Consider the following 22,856-nt stretch of genomic DNA (forward strand, 5'->3'; position numbering starts at 1 on the left):
GGGGGGGGGTATAGGGAACTTTCGGATAGCATTTGAAATGTAAATAAAGAAAATAATAATAATAAAAAATTATTTGGGAAAAAACAATAAGACATCCCCAAGTACCATGCTGGGAAGACCCAATACCAAAGAGTCTCTCCAGCCACACGCAAAGACAGCCTGCCCCTAGCCCTGCACCCCATGCTCATGTGACTTGTCCAGGGGAAGGTCCATGGGGGCAAGAGCCCTGTCCTCTACAAACCTCACTCAGTGCCCACACGCCAGGCCTTTCAATAAAGGTTGGCATGTAGCTTACACTTCTCAGCTCTGGGTGGCACTGTGACAGACATTAAGATCCCTCAGTATAATACATATATATTACACATATATACATACATATATGTGTACATACACATATATATCTCTACACACATACATATACACACACATATATATGTATATTGTACATAAATATATATGTGTGTGTATAATATATATATATATATATATATATATATATATATATATATATATATATATAGTATATAGGGGTATATACTTTACCCCTGAGTTCTAGCCCCTGACTTGAGCCCTCCATCTCAAATACACTCCAACTCTTCTGTCACCTCCCACCCTAGGATCCTTTCAAATCACCTATGTGTTCACGAATGAATAGCCATCCATAGCCCAGTGCTTCTGGGGACTATGGGGCAAGAAAAGGCTACAGAATATGTGTGTATTATGAAAGAATTTGTAACAGAGAACTAAGTAGGATCAGTGAGATAGGGAGGGGCCAGTGTCACCCTGATCTTCAAGGTGGTGGCTAATGCCAGAGGACCCCTTTCAAGGTGCCTCGGCTAGTCCTTGGGCTCCGGGGTCCATCCCAGTTTACCACTAGCTCACCCTGCAGCTGTAGCCAGGGACAGCTGTTCCTCTCGGTGGCCAGCCTTCGGAACACACTACCCCCTCCATGCACCCTATTCATAGCTGTTCAGTGAGGGTGGGCAGCTCCTGGACTGGGCCTGCAACAGGTGTGAGGGATCGGGTGACTGACAGATGAGCAGACAGCTTTGATTGTCATGTGTCTGGGAGGAATGTCAGGCCCAGAAGGGAACTGTGGAACAGATGATGGAAAGGCCCAGGGAATTGTCCTGGCTCCACCCAGTGTGGCGAATGGCAAGCCTTCCGCTGACAAGGACAGGCAGCCCCTGGTAATTTTCAACTGGTTCTGGGGCATGGGGTTTCCATTTTCCAGCCCTTGCTCAAGTGGGCGCCATCCCAGAACTGGGACTTAACAGCTCCACCCCTCCCTCTCCCCGCCCCCCACCGCCACCCACCGCACCTGGATGTCATTTGCACTGGGGATAAGCCCAGGCCTGCTGCAGGACCACCACCCCAGCCCCTCAGTGTGAGCGCAACTCTCAGGAGAGGGAGGAGCTGCCGCACGCGCAGACTCAGGGAAATCAAGGTGGGCCCTGCTCTGGGCGGGTTCTGCTCACCAGCTTCCTGGCACCTGGCAGGCAGTCGGAGCAAACAGGGGCAGTGGGAGGAAGGCTGGCCGTGAGACAGGCAAGAGTTTCTGGTCTGGACAGGTTTCCTTCCTATGGGTATGTACCCAAGCCCACAGCAAACAGTGATAGGAGGAGGGTGCAGGCCAGGGACAGGGGACTGCCCGTGACTGACCCAATCTCACTGTATTTTTTTTTTGCCTTTGCGCCCTTCCCACACGGGGACAGACAGTGTGCTGGCTTCTCTGACCTCCACTCACCGTCCCTAAGGAGGCAGCACTCAGGTTGAGGATAAGATCTCATATGAGCTCCCAGCCTGAAGCCCGTGAGAATAACTGCTAACCTTTAAGAAGGAAAAACAGAGGCACAGAAGCCAAGACTTACTCCTAAGATGTAGCTCTCTAGAGGAGTGACTGGGGCTGGAGAGATGGCTCAGTGGTTAAGAGCACTGACTGCTCTTCCTGATGGTTCTGAGTTCAATTCCCAGCAACCACATGGTGGCTCCCAACCATCTGTAATGGGATCAGATGCCCTCTTCTGGTGTACAATGGAGAGCAATGGTGTACTCATACACATGAAATAAATACATCTTATTTTTAAAAAAAAAAAAAAAAAAGAAAGAAAGAAAGAAAGAAAGAAAGAAAGAAAGAAAAGGGAAAGGGGGGAAGAGTTTAAAAAATAAAGGAGGAGTGACTGAATCTCACAGGAACGATCAGGCCCAAAAGTCAGCTGCCTGCCACAAGGTGCGAGCTCTCTTATAGCCACCATGCGCTGGACTGGCCCAGGTCCAAGACTCACTATGGAGTTTGTGCTACTGAAGACAATGGTTTTTAATACAGGCCTGGCCAAGCATGTCTGTGGGACCTGCCCAGTCAAACTTCTGGCATCACAGCGGTCCCCGCACCCACTTCTTCTATCGGTTCCCTCCCCTTGTCCCCTAAGGGAAGGCAAAAGAGGAAATGGGCCTAACAAGGTAACAGAGGGAGGCTGTAGCTCACTTCCACCTGGAAGACTTTGCCAGCGTTTCCTGGGAGGAAGGATAAGATCTAGAAAATCAAATGGCCCGATTGCTCCCCTCTCGGCCTGCATGGTCTCAGTGAAGTCTGACCTCTTCTCTGTTACCAGTGGCATCCCTCAGAACCTTCCAGACAATCCAGAGCCTCCTCCCAGGACCAGGATGAGCACCAAAGCTGTGCCTGGGGGCACTGCCTGACCTTGGAGCCATACAGTTGAGGTCTGCAGTCTGTTTCTAGTCCTACAACAGACTGGGTTAAGTCTGGTGAAATTGTTTATCCTGACCCTCTTCCGTTTCTCCTCTAAAGACAAGATTATCCACCAGATCCACCTTTGGAGATGTGGCAAAAGTCAAAAGCGAGGGTCCATGTGACCTCATAACGTGGGTGCTCCTGTGATCTGTCAGTCTTCCCTGAACATGCTGAGAAAGGCCACAGGAACAAGAGACCCGACCAAGGAAGCCTGCCTCAGACCGAAGCCCTTGTCTGCACAATGTGTCAGTTTCTACTGTTTGTGAAATGGGAATGCTAAGATGAGTCTTATTTGAAATGTGTCTGTAGATAAAAAATACTGCCGTCAACTGCACCAGGAAGCAGCTCTCAGCTGTATAGGGCTACCTGGCATGCCTTGTGCAAGGGTTGCCTGGCATAGGCAGGGCCCTGGGATCCCTATACCCAGAACTCATACATACATACATATTACATACATACATACATACATATACACATATACACATGTGTATGTGATATATATATATATATATATATATATATATATATATATATAGAGAGAGAGAGAGAGAGAGAGAGAGAGAGAGAGAGAGAAACTACCAGCTAAAAGAAGGCAGGAGCAGGCAAGAAGGACCCTAAATATGCCTTGTCTTCCAAGGTATAGCACTGATAACCAGATCTTGCACTGCCAGCTGGGTCTCCCTTCTGACTCCAGTCACATCCGAGGGGCAGCAGGACCAGCACTGAGAGAGCCACTAGTTAATGCACTCTGGAGGGGAGCCCAGGACTCTCCCTAAATACATGAGAAACTGGAGGCTGCCTGTTTACCCCAATGACTCTAACAGCAAAGCTGCTGAGTTCACATCTCCCTCGTTCATCAGAGCAAGGTGTAGCCAAACAGATAATTACACCCGTGTAGGACTTTAGAAAGGACCCCACAGGGAGCTACATAGGATTCTTTCCTAATGTGGAGATAATGGCTGGAATTCCAGTGTCCATGACCTTGAGGACAGAAGCCACACACTGAGGATGGCGAGGAGAGAGGGCTCAGGCTCCCGGGCTATTACAGAATAGTCAGATCATCGCAGGAGGGTCCACCACCAGGCTTCTTCTACAGGAATGGAAAACGACTGCTTTATGCACTGATGCTTTGGGCTTTGGATAATATGCACTCAGATGCATCACTGAACTAATCCAAATTAGAAGACAAAAGAAGCAAGTCTCCAAGAAAAGAGGCCAAGCAAATAAACTGGAAAAAAGTAGTAATTGAAGGGCTTACCTTGCAAGAATAGAGCCTAAATTCAACCCTCAGAATCCATGAAGAAAAGCCAGGCTCAGGGCCACACTTGTAATCCCAGATGGGGCTGGGGAAGGTGGGATGGAGAGAGAGCCCTGGGGCTTTGGCCTAGCCTATTCAGTGATCTCCAGGACAGGAGACAGTCAACTCACAAACACAGTGATGACTCACACCAATAATCCTGACACTTGGGAGGCTGAGACAGGAGGATCACTACAAGTTTGAGGACAGCCTGGGCTGTATCATGAGTCACAGGTTAGCCTAGACCATACAGTGAGATTCAGTTTCAGCTCCCCGACTACCTCCCCAAAAAGAAAAAAGCAAAGAGTGTAAGCTGGGGGGAGGGAGGACAGCATTAGGAACTTGGCAAAATGAATAAGAGAAATTTTCAAAGAAATAACACACTTAAATGTCCCAAAATAGGAAGACTCTAATCTTATCATTAAAGATGCCTACCAAGTATAGAGCCAAAGTTGGGAAGAAAGACAAGCTATAACCCGAAGATCATCAATATGAAATCGAAAACAGAGAAACCGAGGCAGTATTAAAACTTCTAGAGAGGAAAAAAGCAGATCATAAAATTGCCTGTGCATAGTGAATCAGAACGTCATCAGGCATACACATCACAAGACAGCAGAGCAGTGTGTTTATAAATGGCTGTTGTACATCACATGGGGTGGTGGACACTTGTAATCTCAGAACCCAGGAAGCTGAGTCCGTTTTATAGGGTGGCTCTCGTGGAGCCATCTGTAAAATTTTAAGAATAACTTCATTTAAAATAACCAGTTTACAAAAAAAAAAAAAAAAAAAACAAATCCATTTACTTATAGGAGAAAGAAAAGGTACTCGATGAAGGAAACGTAGTCACAATATAGCCTACAGCTCTTTGGTGACGAATGTACATTGTCAAATAAAATGCAAACATTGCGTGGCTTTTGCTCAAGGATATATGACTCACTCCATGGCAGTAGTAGTAGTAATGGAAAGTGATGTAAAGCAGGTTTTTATTCTATAATGAAATAAATCTGGAATGCCTTAGTTATGACATCAAGATACAGCAACATAAATGTTTACTAACATAGGATATAAAACCTAAAGAAAGATCACAATTTAACCATCCAGGATTTAGGAAGGAATTAGCACAAGAATTGGATGCTTTTCCTTACTTATTAAAGACTCTTGAAATTCATAACTATAAACACTCTTGTCTAAGAAGATCAATGGAATGCTATGTAGCAAAACAGTAGAGTTGATTAGCAGCGCGCGCACACACACTTACACACACTGCCTATTTTCCATCCATATTAATTAAGCCATAGAATTTAAATTAAGGACCATCTAGGACCATCACCTCAGCTGCTCTGTGTAGCCCGGGCTGTCCTGGAACTCATGCTATAGACCAGGCTCCAGGCTGGCCTTGAACTCAGAAATCCGCCTGCTTCTGCCTCCTAAGCACTGGGATTAAAGGTGTGCGCCACCACTCCTGGCTGCTCCATTTTCTATTGCTCTGTCTCGGGTACCTTCCTTCAAACCTCCCTGCTCCTTTCTCCCGTCTATTCTTCCATTGCTAGGGAGGAAATGGCCTTTCTCCTCTCTGCCTAGCAGATCCTGCCGAGCTCAGATTCAGATCCAGGCACCAACCTGCTTGGAGAACCAGCTATTTCTGCAATCATGGGGCAAAAATCACACACTGTCTAGGTAAGGCCCTGGGTCTCATAGCACTATAGTCTTCTGCTGAGAGCCAGGCACTGGCTCTGCTATATAGGGAGGACTGGGCTGGGCATTCCTAGGCAGGGACTGAAAGCCACCTGGGATATTGTACACACCTTCACTGTCAACACGTTCTTTCCAAGACAAGAGACTCCCAGATTACCAAGAGGCTCAGAAGCAAATTAGGCTGGGGCGGAAGTAGAAAGAGGAGCCAGCTGGCAGGGCTGCGGTAAGGCTCAAAGGTAGAACACGTGTCTACCAAGGCTGACATCCTGGGCTCCAACCCCAGTGCCACAAAACTTAAAAACAAGCAGCTAAAGAGAGTGTACTCCAGCACTGCAAACTTAATAGGTCTAAGGAAAGCACTGGGGTGGTCCTCTGTGGCAGAGACCACAGGGAGCAGGAAGGGTCGGCACTGGATCCCAGGCCTGGTGTCAGATATGGGGAAAATTCCATATCTGAAGTTCAGTCAGGTGCCTGGAGGACTTCTTGCCCTTACTAGCCATTGTCCCGGTGTCCCCCGTGTCCCTTTTGTGTGTTCTAGGCCCTGGAAGAAAGCTGTGGGCAGTTCTGTGACTCCTGGTCTCAGAGTACAGCATCTTGTGAACTGACTCTAGGTAACCCAGCATCCACAGAGGGACAAGGAAAGTGGCAGAGGCCAAGCCTGGGGACAGGACAGCTTGAGACAGACATGAGTATTTCCTTATGGGTGGCTTGGGCTGCACTAAGAGACATCCTAAACCATTCTCCTCTTTTCCCAGCTCTGCCGAGTCCATTAAGATTCACAGATAAGCCCTGGAGAACCAGGCGGGGACCAGCATCAGGGCCAGAACCAACAGCTCCATGCAGACTCTTCATCTAGCCCTGTGTCACCTCTCAGTCTCTCACCAGGACTACTGCCTCCTTAATCCCCCCAGTTCATGAGCAGGACCTTGCCACAGCCACCATCCAAAAAGAGTCTCTTGAACTCATGCAGGATTTGGGGAACATACCTTAGTCATCTATCCCCATTAGCTATCTATTCCCGGTGTAGAAAGAAATGGAACGAGGAAAGGAGAGAGGAAGAAAGAAAGGAAACAAAGGCCTTCCATCTGCACAGCTCTATGGCCTCACCATCACAATCTGACACCCAGCTTCCATAAGTGATGAGTGGCCTCCTCCTGTGTGTGTTCCTCCCTGACACCCCACCCTCCCCCGTTGCCTCCTACAAACCACCGAGCCTTCTCTTTCCAGCTTTCCTCACTATCTCAAGGCACTGAATGAAGGGAGAAGAGGCCCAGTGCTTACCCAGAACTTCACAAGGAAGAAGGCATTAGGGGGTCCCCGTTCAAATAGCTCCTTGAGGCCTCCCTTCTTCTCTGGGAACTTGTCATAGATTTGGCGGATGTCCACGGTTTCGAGGTAGGGGTCACTGTAGCTTGGGCTTGACTGGCTGATGTGAACGAACAGGTGTTTGCTGTACTGTGAACAGAGGAACAATTCATCTGAGAGTGATGCCCAAAGGGTGGGCTAGAGAGACAGCCAAACTGCCTACCATACTTGTGATCTGAGGCAAATAACTTTACCTATCTGAGTAGGTCTCAGTTTCCTCATTAAGAAAAGGAAGATGTGCCGGGCGTGGTGGCGCACACCTTTAATCCCAGCACTTGGGAGGCAGAGGCAGGCAGAGTTCGAGGCCAGCCTGGGCACAGAGTGAGTTCCAGGACAGCCAGGGCTATACAGAGAAACCCTGTCTCGAAAAACAAAAACAAACAAACAAAAAAAAACAAAAACAAAAAAAAAAGGAAGATGTTCTGGTTTGTATATCCTTAGCCCAGGGAGTGGCACTATTAGAAGGTGTGGCCTTGTCGGAGTAGGTGTGTCACTGTGGGTGTGGACTTTAAGACCCTCATCCTAGCTGCCTGGAAGTCAGTGTTCCACTAGCAGCCTTCAGATGAAGATGTAGAACTCTCAGCTCCTCCTGCACCATGCCTGCCTGGACGCTGCCACGTTCCCACCTTGATGATAATGGACTGAACCTTAACCTGTAAGCCAGCCCCAATTAAATGCTGTCCTTATAAGAGTTGCTTTGGTCATGGTGTCTGCTCACAGCAGTAAAATTCTAACTAAGACAGGAGACAAGGGTTAGGGGGTTCCCCAGCACTAGATGAGCTGGGTTAGGGGTAACCTGCTGCTGTACCCTGCTAATGTCTCAGATGATATGGATTCCACACTAGAATCATCCTAGCTTCCTGAGCGCCCCTCAGAGCTAAGGAGTGGGGAGGGGGTGGAGTAGGGGGCAGGGTTAGGAAGAAAGGACACTAGAAGAAGAAGAAAAGTAAGAGACAGGGAGAAGCCTGAGAGAACCGAAAGGGAGAACAAAGCCAGGAGGAAGGCTTGAGGTGGGAGTTATACACAAAGCAAGGGAAAGAACAGAGTAAAGAAGGGGAGGGGGAGGAGAGAGTGATGACACATGAGACAGTGGAGGGGAGAAGAAAGAAGGAGTAATCTATATAGACCCGAGGGAGAAGGGGAAGAAAGGGAAGGAAGCCAGAGGAGGTAGGGAGGATAGAAGGTGAGGTCTTCTGTGGGGGCAGGACTTCCAGGGTTGGGAACCCATTTATAGGGTGGGTATTAGGGGACCTACTATGTGGCTAGGGCCTCCACTGACAGTGGCATATAGCATGGAGACAGAAGCTGCAGGATTCAAGGCCCTTCTTTGAGGACAAGGCCTGTGGGATTGGTGACTCACTCTGGGCCTGCAAGACTGAGGCCCTACAACGGTGGCAGAACCTCTGGGACTTACTGTGTCGGGATCTTGCTGGCGCTCCAGGAAAGCGGAGAACTCCAACATCCAGAGCTTGGAGCTAGCTATGCTGCGGCCTTGCCACGGAGGAGCGGGCGGTGCGGAGGGCGATGGGGTGGGTCCTACAGGTGACTCAAAGCCTACATGAAGGGAGAGAGACACATGGAACCTACCCCCTCTTGTCCTCCCTGTTCCTATCCTCAGTAAGAACTTGACAAAACCAGTGAATGTGTGCCGTGGCAGGGCATGCCCTATGCCCCATCCAGCTCAGTGGTCCCAAGCTTCTGCCCATCATGATCAACACAGATGGATTCTCAGCAGCCCAGGTTGCCCGGAAAGCAACTAGGGCAGGCATGGCGGGATACTTGCCCTAGGGTAATTTCTAGTCAGGTAGGAAGATAGCCTGTTGAACCAAACAGCACACTAATTCACAGGCCCTGGAAGCAGGAAGTTTCCTGGAGGGCTCACAGTTGCCTCAAACCCATAGAATACCAATTATGACAAAGGTTTCTAAGGAGTGAACCCAGACCTAGGCTAGTGGGTATGCCCCCAGCACCACAGAAGACTTCTTGGTGCCTTTGAGGCCAATCAGGAAGATGAGGCTTAAAGAAGAAGGCACCTTTGATCCCAGCACTCAGGAGGCAGAGGCAGGCAGAACGCTGTGAGTTCAGAGGCCAGCCTGGTCTACAGAGCTGGGTGAGGGGAAGGGGGAAGGATGAGAGTCTAGATCGGGGTGGGGGTGCTCCAAGCTGGGAACCAACAAAAGCAAGTGGGGGGGGGGCTAGGAACCAGCTGACTGAATCTGGAAAGCTGTGCTTTAAGGGAGAACTTTCTGGATTGGTAGTGGAAAACAAGGCTCTGTAGTGAGCCAGGGATGCTGGCAAACAGGATGGAGTCCATTCCCAAGTCAAGGGAAGCCACTGGATGAGCTAAGCTGGGCCGAGAAATGGTCAGCTTTGCAATGTTCTTTTTCCTGGTAATACTAGGGGTGGAAGCCTGCCTGGAGCAAGCACTGTGAACAAAAAAAAAAAAAAAAAAAAAAATCCTGAAAAGCAGCTGTGTCTGGCTGGGAACAAAACACTCCTGGAAGGAGTTTCTGCGTCTACAGAGACTGATGGGCCGATTGGAATGTCAGTACTGTGGAGAGATCAGAATTTATTTCAGAGGTTAATTACTTTATTTAGGCTAGTTTTAGTCTTCTGGAACAGCCATTCCTTACCTCACTCTGTATCTGAACTAATACCACGTGACAATAAATAGCCACCTCTGAGAAGCCGTTAACTTAGCAGAACACTAGTTTCTGCCATTCCAAAAGCTAAGAGCGTCAGCACAGAGCATCTCAGACCTGCAGAATAGCTCCCGTATCTTGTAATGCCAGCCTCTCTGGTGTATCCACCAGTGTATTTTAAAGTTGTCTTGATTTATGACTTTCTTTGCAGAGTAAAAATATAAAACCCCTGTGAGCCGATTTCCACATTGGAACATGGAGTTTGGGGGTAACCTAAATCTCTGTCCCCAGGCCATGGTCAATCCTAAGGGCTCCAGAGTAAACGATCCCTTATTCCATTTACGATGGGAGCTGTGGTTTTGATGCAGATAGCAATCCAGGCAAGCTCCCTGCTGCTGAGCTGGGCAGTTTTTCATTCCTTCTTCATTGTAGAAAAAGGATGGGACAGAGGGAGACACAGTAGAGGCAAGGTCTTCAGGATCCAGGTTTTTCTTCTGCGAGCCTTGTGGCCTCTAGCACCCTGGACAGAGTCAGTGGACACAGCCCAGGGTAAGCAAAAGGAAGAGACCAAGAAAGAACAGTCCAGGAGAGAAGCCGGCCATGCTGAACACAGCAGCCCATGCTGAACACAGCAGTCCATGCTGAGGGTATCCTTCCATCCCTTTCCTTCCTTCCTTTAGCCCCAGGGCACCCAGGAAGGTGTGCATAGTGTGAGGACCCACAAGGATACGAAGATACAGCTGTCCTAGAACAAACAGAAATGGCAAAGGAGACTACCTCATCTAGACAGAGGTCTGAAGAGCCCTGGCTGGGCAAACAGTGGGCACCTAACCTGGGTGGGAGCAGGTGAGAGGATCCATGGCCCAGGAGCAGGGGCCACAGCCCAGAGGCAGCACAGGGAGCACAGTGGACAGAACAGGGAGCACTGTACGCTGAGTCTCAGGAGCCCGGCAGATCTACTGTAGAGCTCAGAGCTCACCGCTAAGGAACCATGGGGCCTAGAAGCATCTTAAGGCTGGGAATAGCATGGCGAGAGAGATGCTTGGGGAATCACAGGCAGTCAGTGGAGAGGCGACTGCAGCATTCCAGGCAAGAATTAGGTGGATCTGAGTGCAGACTGCATCTGCATGGACAGAGGGAAGACAGAAAAGAGGACAGGGACACGAGGACTGGACCCAACTGAGAGATGCTCTGTATGGGGAAGAAGGAAGCAGGAAGCAGGCACAGGGGTGCCAGGAAAAGCCTGAGGGGCCACAACCAGAATGGTATGGCTGGTCCCTCCCCAAGAAGGGTGAAACCCCGGGCCTGGACTGCAGTGTGGGAAGAGCTGAGGAAGCCTCCTGAGAGAAGGGCAGAGCTAAAGCCTGGGGGAGGGACCAAACTGGCAACTTCTTAGGTATCAATGCCCAGCAGGGATCAGGGTCTCCTGTGCTTGGAAACCAGTGCCCCTCAGCTCCCAACTGAGAAGAGGTAGGTAGCACTCTGAGGGGAAAGCCTGAAGAGCCTGCAGCACATGTACCCTACAAGAGCGGCCGGGGCACATAAGCGCTTCCTTCCAATTCTGTGTCAATCGAATCCATCCAGCCCTGAGCACACAGGCAAGTACAGCATTTGGTGTCACCCCAGAATGCCATGAGGGGTCCGTGAGGCATGGCTGCAGCATGACATCTCGAAGTGGGTGCTGGGAGCCTGGGACCTGAGGCAGGAAGCAGAGGGTGTGACACATACGGGGATCATGCACCATCCACCTACCTGGCAGAGGCAGCGGAGGCTGGACAGTGTAGGTGTTTTGAGAGAAAGGTTTCACACTGCGGGAGAAAGGAGAGAGGAGGCATCAGGCTCTGGGGAGAGCGGTGGAGTAGCTCTGGTAGCTTGGCCATTGGTGGCCTTAGGCCTTAGAAGACATTGGTTTCCAGCACCCTCCCAAATCCCCCAGGCTTTGTGTTTGAGCTACAGAAGCAATATATCTCTTCAGGTAATCCACCTCACATCCTCTCTGGGGCCAACCTCATGCCCCTTTCAGTATCAAGCATTAGCCCCACCTACACCCTGTACAGGTGAGCATTTCAGTGAATGGCGCTCTGAGTGTGGACACTGCAGACTAAGCAAGTGATGTCCGAGAGCAAAGCTACCCTGAATAGGCTGGTCGCCCGTGTCCCCCTGCCCCATCTCCCCTAGCCAGGCTCAGTTCAGGAAGTGAGGGATAGGAAGGCAAACCATACTCACTCGTGGGATGTTCCAGGTTGGCCTGGCAAAGCTCCTTGCCAAAACTGTGGAGGCAAAAAAAGTGTAGACTCAGCACAGCTGCACTGTGCATGGGGCCAGAGCCCGCGAGCGAGGAGTGTGGGGAGAGTGTGAGGGAGATAGGCCATGCGGGCCTCCAGGTGGAAAAGGCAGAAGAAAGGTTGCTCCAGCGGCAGCTGCCTCTGTTTAGCAAGCCGATGCTAACAGGCAGCGGCCACACCTAGGTGTACTGTTCTCTATGCTCCGTGGGGAAAGCCAGGCCTGCTGACCGGGCACTTTCTCCCTCCCATCAGGAGTCACAGGGCTCTTTAGCAGTGTAAGGCCTCTAAGCATTAGGACCTCTGAGGTCCTAGAGCCAAGAAGTCTACTCAGGGGCTCAGTGGTAGAGCATGTGCCTAGCTTGCTCTTAAGGTGTGCTCCCATCTCAAAGGCAAAAAAAGAATGATTTAATCCAAGTGTCAACACTAACATTTTATGCCCCATCTATTTAACATCCCAACTAACACTGAGATTCTCTATGACTATGATAACGGAAAGACGTGTGGAATTCAAGACATACTCCCTTCCCCATCTGTAAGGACAGTGCAAGCAGGGCATCTGGAAAAGCTATTCAGGCTGTAGGACAAGCTTGGGAAGGAGGACCATTTCTGGAACATTCTAAAAGTGTGGACATGGCTGAGACTGGTTGTTAGGCTGGCGAAGTTGAAATCTGAGCACAGATTTGTCCCTAGACATCAGCTCTCCACACAGAACGGGCACTCTTGGTGTGCAGAGCAAGGGTAGAGACAAAATGAGTGGTGGGTGGGTATTGAGTTCACCGTAGTGCAATGTCAAAGCCTTGGGATTCCGTTCCCATCCTTCTGCTTCCTCAACTATAAATTAAGCCAATTCTCACTGGGCAGCTTATGAGAGCAGCCTCTTGCCTCTCTCCAAAGGCCTGTTGTGTTACTGGTAAAGAATAAGCGGAGATTCTACCATGGGCAAGGCCAAGCTTTTAGAATGGGCCCTGGAAGGACTCAGAAGACAGGAATTATGACTAGCCACTGTTCTGTTCTGCAGAAGAGAAGGGTTGAGGAAAAGCTGCATTGGCCTCTTGCTCTGGGCTGCCCCACTTACCCCTGAGATTGCTGGGTAGCCAGGGCCCCGGGCAAGAGCCATTTTACTGTGGAAGGCTGTAGCCGAGACGATCTGGGCGGACGACATGGCAGCCATGCTCTGCAGGGCCTTGTTCTTAGCTGCCTGGTCCTGGGGAAGACATGGGAAGGGAGTACCTGAGCAGGGCCACCAACCAGGCTCAGGGGAGGCATAGTCTGGCCTTGGGGTCAGAAAAGTTGTCTAGGGCCTGCAGCCAGAGCTGCAGACCAGGTTGAAGTTTGAAGTACTAATGTGTTGGTGGCTTCGCTTCTCTGATCAGTTTCTTCATCTGCTGGGGACACATGGACCTGACTAGAGACTATGCATGCCAGGCTGCCCGCCTGATTTTCCACACTGCCTCTCTTGTTCTCCTCTCTGTCTCTTTCTAGTGCTGGAGATGGAACCCCACGCGTCAAACATGCTAAACATGCGCTCTACCATTGAACCCGAGGCTCCAATTACCATCTTCATCAAATGGAGACACTGGTGAGTCAGTATCTCCTGCTGAGTGAGAACTTGGTAGAACCAAGTCTGCTTTGAGTAAGGCAAAAGCTCAGACTGGTAGATACCTGTGTAGCTTAAAATCTGCAGGACAATTAGAAGCCACTCAGGAACAATCTGGAAATAGGTGTGGCCTAGAGCAGCATACAGAGGATCTTGAGAAATGCTAGTACACTTTGACCCCTGGGGGGGTGGAGGATCGGGAGGATCTCTTATGAAGAACTGAGCCATGGAGAAGACCTAAGAGTGGTCCACGCTGGGGCTCAACTGTTCCACTATGTTCACAGCTTGGTGGTTATTTAGAGCAAGGACCTTCGGAAGGTAATTCAGCAAAGTCATGAAGGTGAGTGCACTTGACAGCATTTGGATCTACAAGGAGAGGAAGACTGACTGCTCTCTGTGTGGTGACGCCCTTCTCCATGCTTTCATGCTGGAAGAAGGGGCCCCACAGATGTTGAATAGATACTGCAGCCATGTTCTCAGATTGTGAGCCACAGGAGCATCTGTTATTCTTTCTTATTATTATTATTTATTTATTTATTTAATGCGTGTGAGTATTTTGCCTGAATGTGCATATGTGCAGTGTGCACATGACTGGTGCCTGTGGAAGCCTGAAGAGGGTGTCAGACCCGCTGGAATTAGAGTTACAGATGTGAGCTGTTATGTAGGTGCCGGAAACCAAACCCAGGTGCCCTGTAAGAGCAGCAAGTGCTCTTAACCACTGCCCAACACTCCAGTGTCATCATCTTTAAGCCTTTCTCTCTTTTTCTTTTTGTGCGAGAGTTTGGGCCTAGGGTTTTGCACATGCTAGGCAACCCTTCAACCCTGCAATAGCTATATCCATGGCCCCAATCTATTTTTTTTTCATGATGCTGGAGCTTGGATTCAGGGCCTTACAGTACAGAAGCACTCTATACTCTACCACCAGCCCCTTTTTGTTTAAAACTTTGAGATAAGGTTTCACTAGAGTGCCCATGCTGATCTTGAACTCGGGTCCTCCTCTTTTAGCCTCCCAAGTAACTAAGATTACACATGTGGACCATCATGCCCAGTTCCCCTCTTTTTTAAAAGGCAGTCTGCCTATATTAGCTATTCTCAAATGCCTGGGCTTGCTTCTGCGTCAGCCTGCTGATAAGACTATAGGCATACACAGTCATATCCATATTTATGCTTTATAATTACCCAGACTGAAGAATTTTTTTATTGTCTCAGAAAAATGACGGAGACATTGCAAGCTGGCACAGAGAAGGCAGTGCCAGCCAAGGGGACAGTGGATGTAGCCGCAGCCAGCGCTCACTGCAGAGCACATGGAAGCCACACTATGTGCTTACTTGTTCCCCACTATGTGCTTGCTTGTGAAAGCAGGGAATGGGTGAAATTTGTTGCTGGCATCCTCAACCACTGTCCTTCTGTGAATAAACTCGAGTCTTGTTCTTAAAGACCGCTTCTGATAACTGATGTCATGTACTTCTGGGAGAAGAGGACATCCTAGGCCAGCTCTCCCTGGACGCTCCCTAAGGTGACTTGACATGCCATATCCTAAGTCCAGAGAGCTCCATCTGTTCCATGCCAGCAACATGCGTCCCTTCCTGTATCCTTAATCTAAACAAATGACAGGGCTCAGGAAACCACATCCTCAGTGCTTGAGGCAAGAGGCAGAAGGAAATGGAAAGAACATCATAAGGATGACATCAATGGCCAGACAGCAGAGCCAAGAGTCTTGCGTCTTCCAGTTGAAGGGAACGTTACCAATGACTGTGCCACATCATCCTGACATTTTGTAGATGAGGATACTAAACAGGGCTCATAAAAGATATGAAGATGGGATAGAACCAAGCCCAAGGAGTCCCACCCACCCTACTGTCCACCCCAGAGCTTAATAACTACGGTCCCAGGAGCCTTGAAAGTAGGGCAAAGTCCCCAGGCCAGTCTCTGGGGAGGATGGAGATACGTGACAACTTGGGCATTTTAAGAGGTTTGTGGCTCCTCTTGATGACTGACTAGGGGCCAATGACCGCTGTCTTCGAGTCTCAATTTACAAACAGACACAAGATTCCTTGAAGCAAGGATGCACGGTAGAGAGATCCCAAGGAATTGGACATTCCCCTAGACATTCTAAACATAAAACAGCTATTCTGTCCCCTGCTGTCACCTGGGCTCTCAGTGTGTCAGAAGCAGACCAGAGAGGGGACGTGGAGAACAAGCAGGGCTTTAGGGCTGGAAGTGTCCCAGGGAGAGATCCATAGCTGCAGGCAGGCCAGCTGTCCTGGGGACAAAGGATGGGGGTGCTGAGCCACAGCTCTGGGGTAGAGACAGCTGGGCAGAGGACAGGAACGGAAGCATGGGGACAGTGAGTGTGGCTTCTCAGGATGCAGAGGGGTCTGTGGTCCTAGTGATTTGAATTGGGGCCCGGGTCAGATAAGAGGTGATGGGATTAGAGGTGGTTGTGGCGCACGCCTTTAATCTCAGCAATCAGGAGGCAGATACAGGTGGATCTCTGTGAGTTCAAGACCAGCCTGGTCTACAGAGTGAGTTCCAAGAAAGCCAAGAATACACAGAGAAACCCTTGGGCGGGGGGGGGGGGGGGGAGAGGAATGAGAGAGGGTCTCCCTATTAGAAGGCTCACCTTTGGGTGAGCACTGTTTTAGTGCTCACCCAAAGGGCATGGGTCCAGAGTCCTGGAGGACTAACTGTCTTTCTGAGGTGGCTCATCAGCAACTGACCTTACACCAAAGGAAGGGAAGAGCCGGAACTGCTCATCTCAGAGAACACAGGGGTTGGGGGACAGAAATGCTGAGTCTGGGCCTTGCTACACTAAATCCCAGGTAGGGCCCAGCAGGAGACTGCCACCCCCACACATGGCCACAGGCTAGGCCTCATCTGTCCTTAACAGCGGTAAGAACACAGGCTCAACACAGTGGAAGCCCCTGGACCCACGGCGCTGACTTTCCTAACTGGAAAAAGAGCCGTGACTTCTGGGAAGCCCCACTTCACCCTCCAAGTCCCAGGGTTCTCTCTCTGCTGACAGTTTTCCTTACCTTGAGTTTGGCCTGGATCTCCCGGGCTTTTCGACGGGCAAGCACCTGAATGTGGCTGGAGACCTGTTGCAGAAAGAGAGAGTTCCTGCCTCCACCTCCCAGACGGCTTGTGTGTCCCCAACCCTTAGCCCTCCGTGGCTCTCTGGCTACACTGTGAATGTACTGTGTGAGGAGCGGGTCAATGTAGGGAGCTCACTCCTGCCTGCCCAGTTCACCTTGAGTCTGGCAGTACATCACAAGGGCTGGGGGCGGGGGGGGGGNGATTTGTTTTTTCCCCTAGTGCCCCAGAGAGGGAGTTTGACTCTCTAGTAAATGGAAGAACCAGGGTACCCAGAGAAGTGGGTGCCTCTCCAATCCCCTTGGGGAGACCTCTCCAGACTCACCTGCTTCCTTGTGCGCGTCTTCCCTGTCCGGAGCTTGATGTGGCGTGCGATCAGCTCATTCCGACCTGCAGAAACACCACAACCTCTCAGTGGGGACAGCATGAAGGGGGGCTGCTTACTCTGCCCACCTTGGGTGGGGACTTAGAATAGGGACTGTGTAATTTCCCCCTGCCCTCCTTGGAACACAGGGATATATCCCAGTAGTTAGAGGAGACTACATCGTCACCAGACAGACTAGTGACAGTAGTGTAATCAGGACATGTGGGTCACTGCCACTCAGCCCAAGCTCTTCATTCCACAGTGGCTGCTTCAACACCTTGGTCCTTCCCAGGGCGTTCTGCGTGGGAAATACCTGGCCCTTGCCTGTGAGGCTCTCATAGTTTCTGCTGTCTCTGGAAATGAGGAAGACCTTAAAGATGGTTGGTGGGCAATGGGGAGGATGGAAGGCGTGGTCCTGGGACTCTAATAGTTTCCAGGGAGGAGGCCTGCCTCTTCATCCAGTCAGGGCAGCCAGGAGAAATAGTTCCGTGCTAGAAGATCTATATAACAGGCAAAAGGCGTCTATTCTCAATCTCACTAAAGCCAAAACCAAAACCAAAACCCAGGCTACTCCTGTAGCTCAAGGCTCTGCCTCACTACCACCTGGAGGCCATACTGTGTCCCAAAGTCAGCCACATAATCTATTACTATAAATAAGATCAAAGAGGACGTATTGGGTTTTTTAATTATTGTTACTATTATTAGTTCCTAGGCCGACTCTGAACTCATTTAGCTGAGAGTGACTTTGAACTCCTGATCCCCTTGCTATATTAATAGGCATGTGCCACCATGCCAGGTTCTGACTCAGTGCTGGAGACCAAGCCTAGCATTGTGCACACCAGGCAAACACTCTGTTACCTACGCTACACCCTCAGCCTCTTTTCATAGTTAATATTTTGCTGTATGTGTGTGTTTGTTTGCTTTTTGAGAAAAAGGTATTGCAATCCAGCCCTGGCTGGCTCAGACCGTGTGTCCATCCTTGATCCTCCTCCTTCTGTCCAATAAACAGAAGTCAATATCTAGGTTAGGGGGACACATATCCACATGGAGCAGATGTGTGTGAGAATGAGGGGTGAATTCAGGTTTGGGAAGCAGGTAGGCCTCAGTGGGATGTCAACCTCTGTGTGAACATCAGATGAGGGAGAAGGAGAGAGGGAGGGCTGAGGTAGGGGGAAGCTGTCACCTTGGTGCTTGACATGTAGGCCAGGGGGCATAGCAGAGGCCTACCCTGTCAGCTGAGGCCATGTGAGGAAGCTGCTATTCCAGGGGCAGGTGAGGCGAGCCCTGGGCTGTAACTAGAGAGCTTGGCCGGAGCCAGGCTGGCCCCCAAGCTGACCTTTCCCCACGGCCAAGTCCAAATTAAGAGTCTTCAACTGCCAGAAAGATGTGCTGGCCCGAGAGCGCTGGCCTGTCTGTGTCTGAGGAAGGAAGGCAGGAGGAGGAACCAGGCTCCTCAGGCGCTGTGTGAGACAGTCTGCACCTAAAAATATGAGTCCTGAGAGATGTCTCCTCCAAAGCCCTGGAGGGAGACATAGTCCATAGGTGCTGCTGGCAGGGCAATGAGTGTCCAGCAGTTCTACTCTGTGTCTAACTAAAGGTGACTGTGCTGCAGCTACGAAGCCTGAGCCATCAGCGGTTGGCTATGGAAAAGGGACCACAACAGTAGAGTTTAGGGAGCTGGGCTTGAACTTACAGGTCTACAAAGGAGCTTTGGGAGCACAGCCAGCTGGTGGAGGTGGATCTCCACTCTGCCTTCTAATCTAGCTCAATCTAGTTCTTCTAAAATCTTTATTCTATATTTGATCGCACACATTTTTACTGACTTAGGATGCTAAGCTTAAAACGCTGGCTCTGAGAACTCTGGCCGGGCATGGCAGTTCTTGTCTACTATGGAGGCACTTAGGAGTTCAAGTGCGGAAGACTGCTTCTAGTTTGAGTCCAGTCTGGGCTAGAGGATAAACCCAGTCCTTTTATTTATTTATTTATTTTTATTTTAAAGACAGGATGACCAGCACTCGGGAGGCAGAGGCAGGCGGATTTCTGAGTTCGAGGCCAGCCTGGTCTACAAAGTGAGTTCCAGGACAGCCAGGGCTATACAAAGAGAGACCCTGTCTCAAAAAAAAAACAACAATCAAAAAAAAAAAAAAAAAAAAAAGACAGGATGAGAAGCCTGCCGCTCAGTCAGTCTCTTCCTTGGGAAGAAGAATACACTCTTAGCTTGAAGAAGTTATTAGAATTCAGAGAGAAGGCTGGGCGTGGGGGCACACGCCTTTAATCCCAGCACTTGGGAGGCAGAGGCAGGTGAATTTCTGAGTCTACAGAGTGAGTTCCAGGACAGCCAGGGCTACACAAAGAAACCCTGTCTCGAAAAAAATAATAATAATAAATAAGAAGAAGAATTCAGAGAGAAAGGCCAAGAATAGGTTAGGAATGACAGAGAAGAGGTTTCTGAGAACCACGGGCCAATCCAAGGCTGGAGTCTGAGTGTAGGTGGCAAGACACCTGGATCAAAAGGGAAAGCAGGAGGCTTAGTCAGGGTAACTACTGCCGTGGTGAAACACCATGGCCAAAGCAACGTGGGGAGGAAAAGGCTTATTTGGCTTACACTTCCACATCACAGGTCATCATAAAAGGAAGTCAGGACAGGAAGTTAAGCGGAGCAGGGACCTGGAGGGATGCTGCTTAGTGGATTGCTTAGCTTGCTCCCCCCCCCCCAGACAGGGTTTCTCTGTGTAGCCCTGGCTGTCCTGGAACTCACTCTGTAGACCATGCTGGCCTCGAACTCAGAAATCCACCTGCCTCTGCCTCCTGAGTGCTGGGATTAAAGGCGTGCGCCACCACCGCCTGGCTTAGCTTGCTTTCTTATAGAGCCCCGGGACCACCAGCCCAGGGGTGGTCTCACCCACAATAGGCTGGGCCTCACATCAATCACCAATTAAGAAAATGCCCTCTAGGGTGGCCTATAGTCCATCTTAACAAGACACTTTCTCAACTGGGGCTCCCTCCTCACTGATGACTAGCTTGTGACACATTAACATAAAACTAGCCAACGCAGCACTGGGAAATCATTCTTGGGCTGCTCCTCTGGCTGTGCCCGGGTAGCTTATCAGTTATCTGCATCTGTTTAGGTTCTTAGTATCCCAGAGGAAAAGAATGCACACATGATTCCGTCTGTTCTTACTCCAGTCGGTACCTCCAAAGCTGGGAGTGGGGGTGCATGCCCGTGACGCAGTACTTGGGAAACTGACAGCAGGAGAGTCAGAAATCACAGGCCAGCCTGGGCTACATACCGTGTTTCAAAACAAGTTAATATCTCCAGTGTTTGGGACCAGATGAATGGAATCAACGCATGGATGAAGGAATGACTGAGTCTGTCACCATTCTGCTTTTGAAATATTCCCAAAATTAGACCCCTTCTCCCCACCTCAGTTCTGTGGTCCAAGGTACCATGCTCTGGCCTGTGGGGCAAGTGGAACCAACCAGGCCACCAGACAGAAGAATTGGTAAGGTCAAAGCAGACTCGAAAAACCCCAGTAAATCTCATTATTGAGAATGGTAGATGTTAGAATCAGCTCCCAGCCAGACTACCTCAGACTACCTGTCCTGAAACATGTGACCAAGACACTCTGCTAAGAGACCAGTCGAGTGTTTAGCCAATGAGCTTCCCTTTCTGGGCATCCAGCCCCTCCCTACATTTGGCACTCGGAACTAAGCCAGATTCCACCTGCATCATGTCATGGGCTCAGTGTAGGCCTGTGAGGACAACCATTCTTATCTCGGAGAAACACGGACTGGGACCCCCTATCCTAGACTGCGTTCTCCTTCCTTGAGCCACATTTCCACAGTGCTCCAGTTCCCAGAGGCAAGGCACACATGCAGCCTGCGTTGTCCCTGTGCTTCACCTTCCCTGAGTGACATGCCAGCAGACCAGCAGACCAGCAGCCCAGTGGCAAGGCAGAAACGCAGACCAACAACATCCAGCACCCAAAGTGGGCCTATCTAGATAATGTATTAGCTTGGACACCTCTCACAGACCGACACGGGCCTGGGTTATTAATCGCTCCACCTGGCTTCCTGCTTCAGACTATTCTCAGCCCAGCAGCTGGCATCTCTACCAAAATCCAAAAGGTGCTGCCCAGCTTCCCATCTTCCTCAGATGAAGAGTCCAAGGTCTGCCAGATATGTTAGCAGTATCAGAGTTTCAGATACTTGGGATGCTAAGAGGCAAGAGGATTGTTTCTGCCAGGGGCTGGTCCTCAGGGCCTCAGCTTAAGCAGTACAAGAGATGTACTTTCTTGAGGGGGTGGGGGAAGGGTACAGAGTGCTGGGGACAGCAGTAGAGCTTTTACCTAGTGTGCAAAGAACCTGAAACAAACACACACACACACACACACACACACACACACACACACACACAAAACGTTCAAGTCCCCCCAGTGACGAACCCAAAGGATTTGTCCACCCTCATAACCAGCTCAGCCACTTCTCTGGATGTCATCTACCTGCCACTCTGAGCTGCTTCCTGGAATGTTCTGGGTCTTCTTGCCCAATAGGATTTGTGCTTGCTGTCCTTCCATCAGGGAACCTCACCTTCATGTTGCTGGCAGTGTCTGGAATGGCCTTACGGCCTGGGTGGAGATGGCTGCCATGGTCTTGTGACATATTCCCTGACGGTGATACGAGGGCCAGGATCTCTGTCCCCACCAGCCCACCTCAGCCTCCTCACTGTCATCCTCAGTTTGCTTCGAGAGCCACATAATCTACTGATACTCTGAGCACTGCCTCTCCCCACAGAAGTGCACCCTGGGAATGGGGTGCTTATTATTTGTTCATATCAGATACCCAGAAACCTCCCTGGAGGGTTGGGGGGTAAAGTACTTGACAATCATACAGGAAGCCCGGAGTTCAGCCCCGAGCCTCAGCACTGTATAACCCAAGTAAGTGCCTATGGTTGTAACACTTGGGAGGTGGAAGCCATAGGGTCAATCAGAAATTCAAGGTTACCAGGCTCTCAAGCTGTCTGAGCAGGTAAACCTCCCCATCTGTGGCGGTTTAGTAAGTTAGTCAAGATCATAGCCCCACAAATGGCTGAGGGTCAGCTTTATGCAAACTAGCCTCTAGCCGCCTCCTCCTCCTCCTTCTCCTCCTCCTCCTTCTCCTCCTCCTCCTTCTCCTCCTCCTCTTCTCCTTCCTTCCTTCCTTCCTTCCTTCCTTCCTTCCTTCCTTCCTCCATTTAAAGAGTTATTTATTTATAGATTTATTTAGGGGTAGAGAGATGGCCAGGCAGGTGAAGGTACTTGCCATCAAGCTGACAACCCGAGTTCAAGCCTCAGGACCCACCCAGTAGAGAGAATTGACTCCCGAAAGCTGCTCTCTCGCTTCCACTCCTATACTACAGCACATGTAATGCACACATGCACACAAATAATACATGCTTGAGATTATGTTTGTGTGTGTTTCAAGTATGCAGAATGCACGCAGAGGCCAAAAGAGGGTGTCTGGTGTCCTCCTGTCTCTCTCCGCCTGTTCTTTTGAGGCGGAGTCTCTCCCTGACCCCAGAGCTCCTGTTTTCTTGGCTATACTGGAAGCCAGGGAGCCCAAAAGAGCCTTCTGTCTCCCCATGCCCTCAGAGCCAGGCATACGTAGAACCTGGTGTGTTAAAGAAATGTTGGAGCCGGGCGTGGTGGCGCACGCCTTTAATCCCAGCACTTGGGAGGCAGAGGCAGGCGGATTTCTGAGTTCGAGGCCAGCCTGGTCTACAGAGTG

At 50.1% G+C, this 22,856-nt stretch overlaps 1 protein-coding gene across 2 annotated transcripts in view; it reads right to left on the reverse strand.

The window, feature by feature from the left end:
• The window catches only part of Tead4 (TEA domain transcription factor 4), a 73,518-nt gene that overhangs the window by 9,477 nt on the left and 41,185 nt on the right, over positions 1–22,856 (reverse strand). The window contains exons 3-9 of one of the 2 annotated variants that reach the window (XM_021189973.1): positions 17,052–17,116; positions 16,669–16,731; positions 13,112–13,240; positions 11,978–12,021; positions 11,504–11,559; positions 8,524–8,663; positions 7,026–7,199 (exon numbers count right to left, since the gene is read on the reverse strand). In XM_021189973.1, coding sequence (XP_021045632.1) covers positions 7,026–7,199; positions 8,524–8,663; positions 11,504–11,559; positions 11,978–12,021; positions 13,112–13,240; positions 16,669–16,731; positions 17,052–17,116 — 671 coding nt within the window. The remainder of the gene's footprint in view (positions 1–7,025; positions 7,200–8,523; positions 8,664–11,503; positions 11,560–11,977; positions 12,022–13,111; positions 13,241–16,668; positions 16,732–17,051; positions 17,117–22,856) is intronic. The other variant, XM_021189974.2, reaches the window with a different exon arrangement.

This window comes from Mus pahari, chromosome 2 (assembly GCF_900095145.1).
Source record: "Mus pahari chromosome 2, PAHARI_EIJ_v1.1, whole genome shotgun sequence".
Classification (NCBI taxonomy): Eukaryota; Metazoa; Chordata; class Mammalia; order Rodentia; family Muridae; genus Mus; species Mus pahari.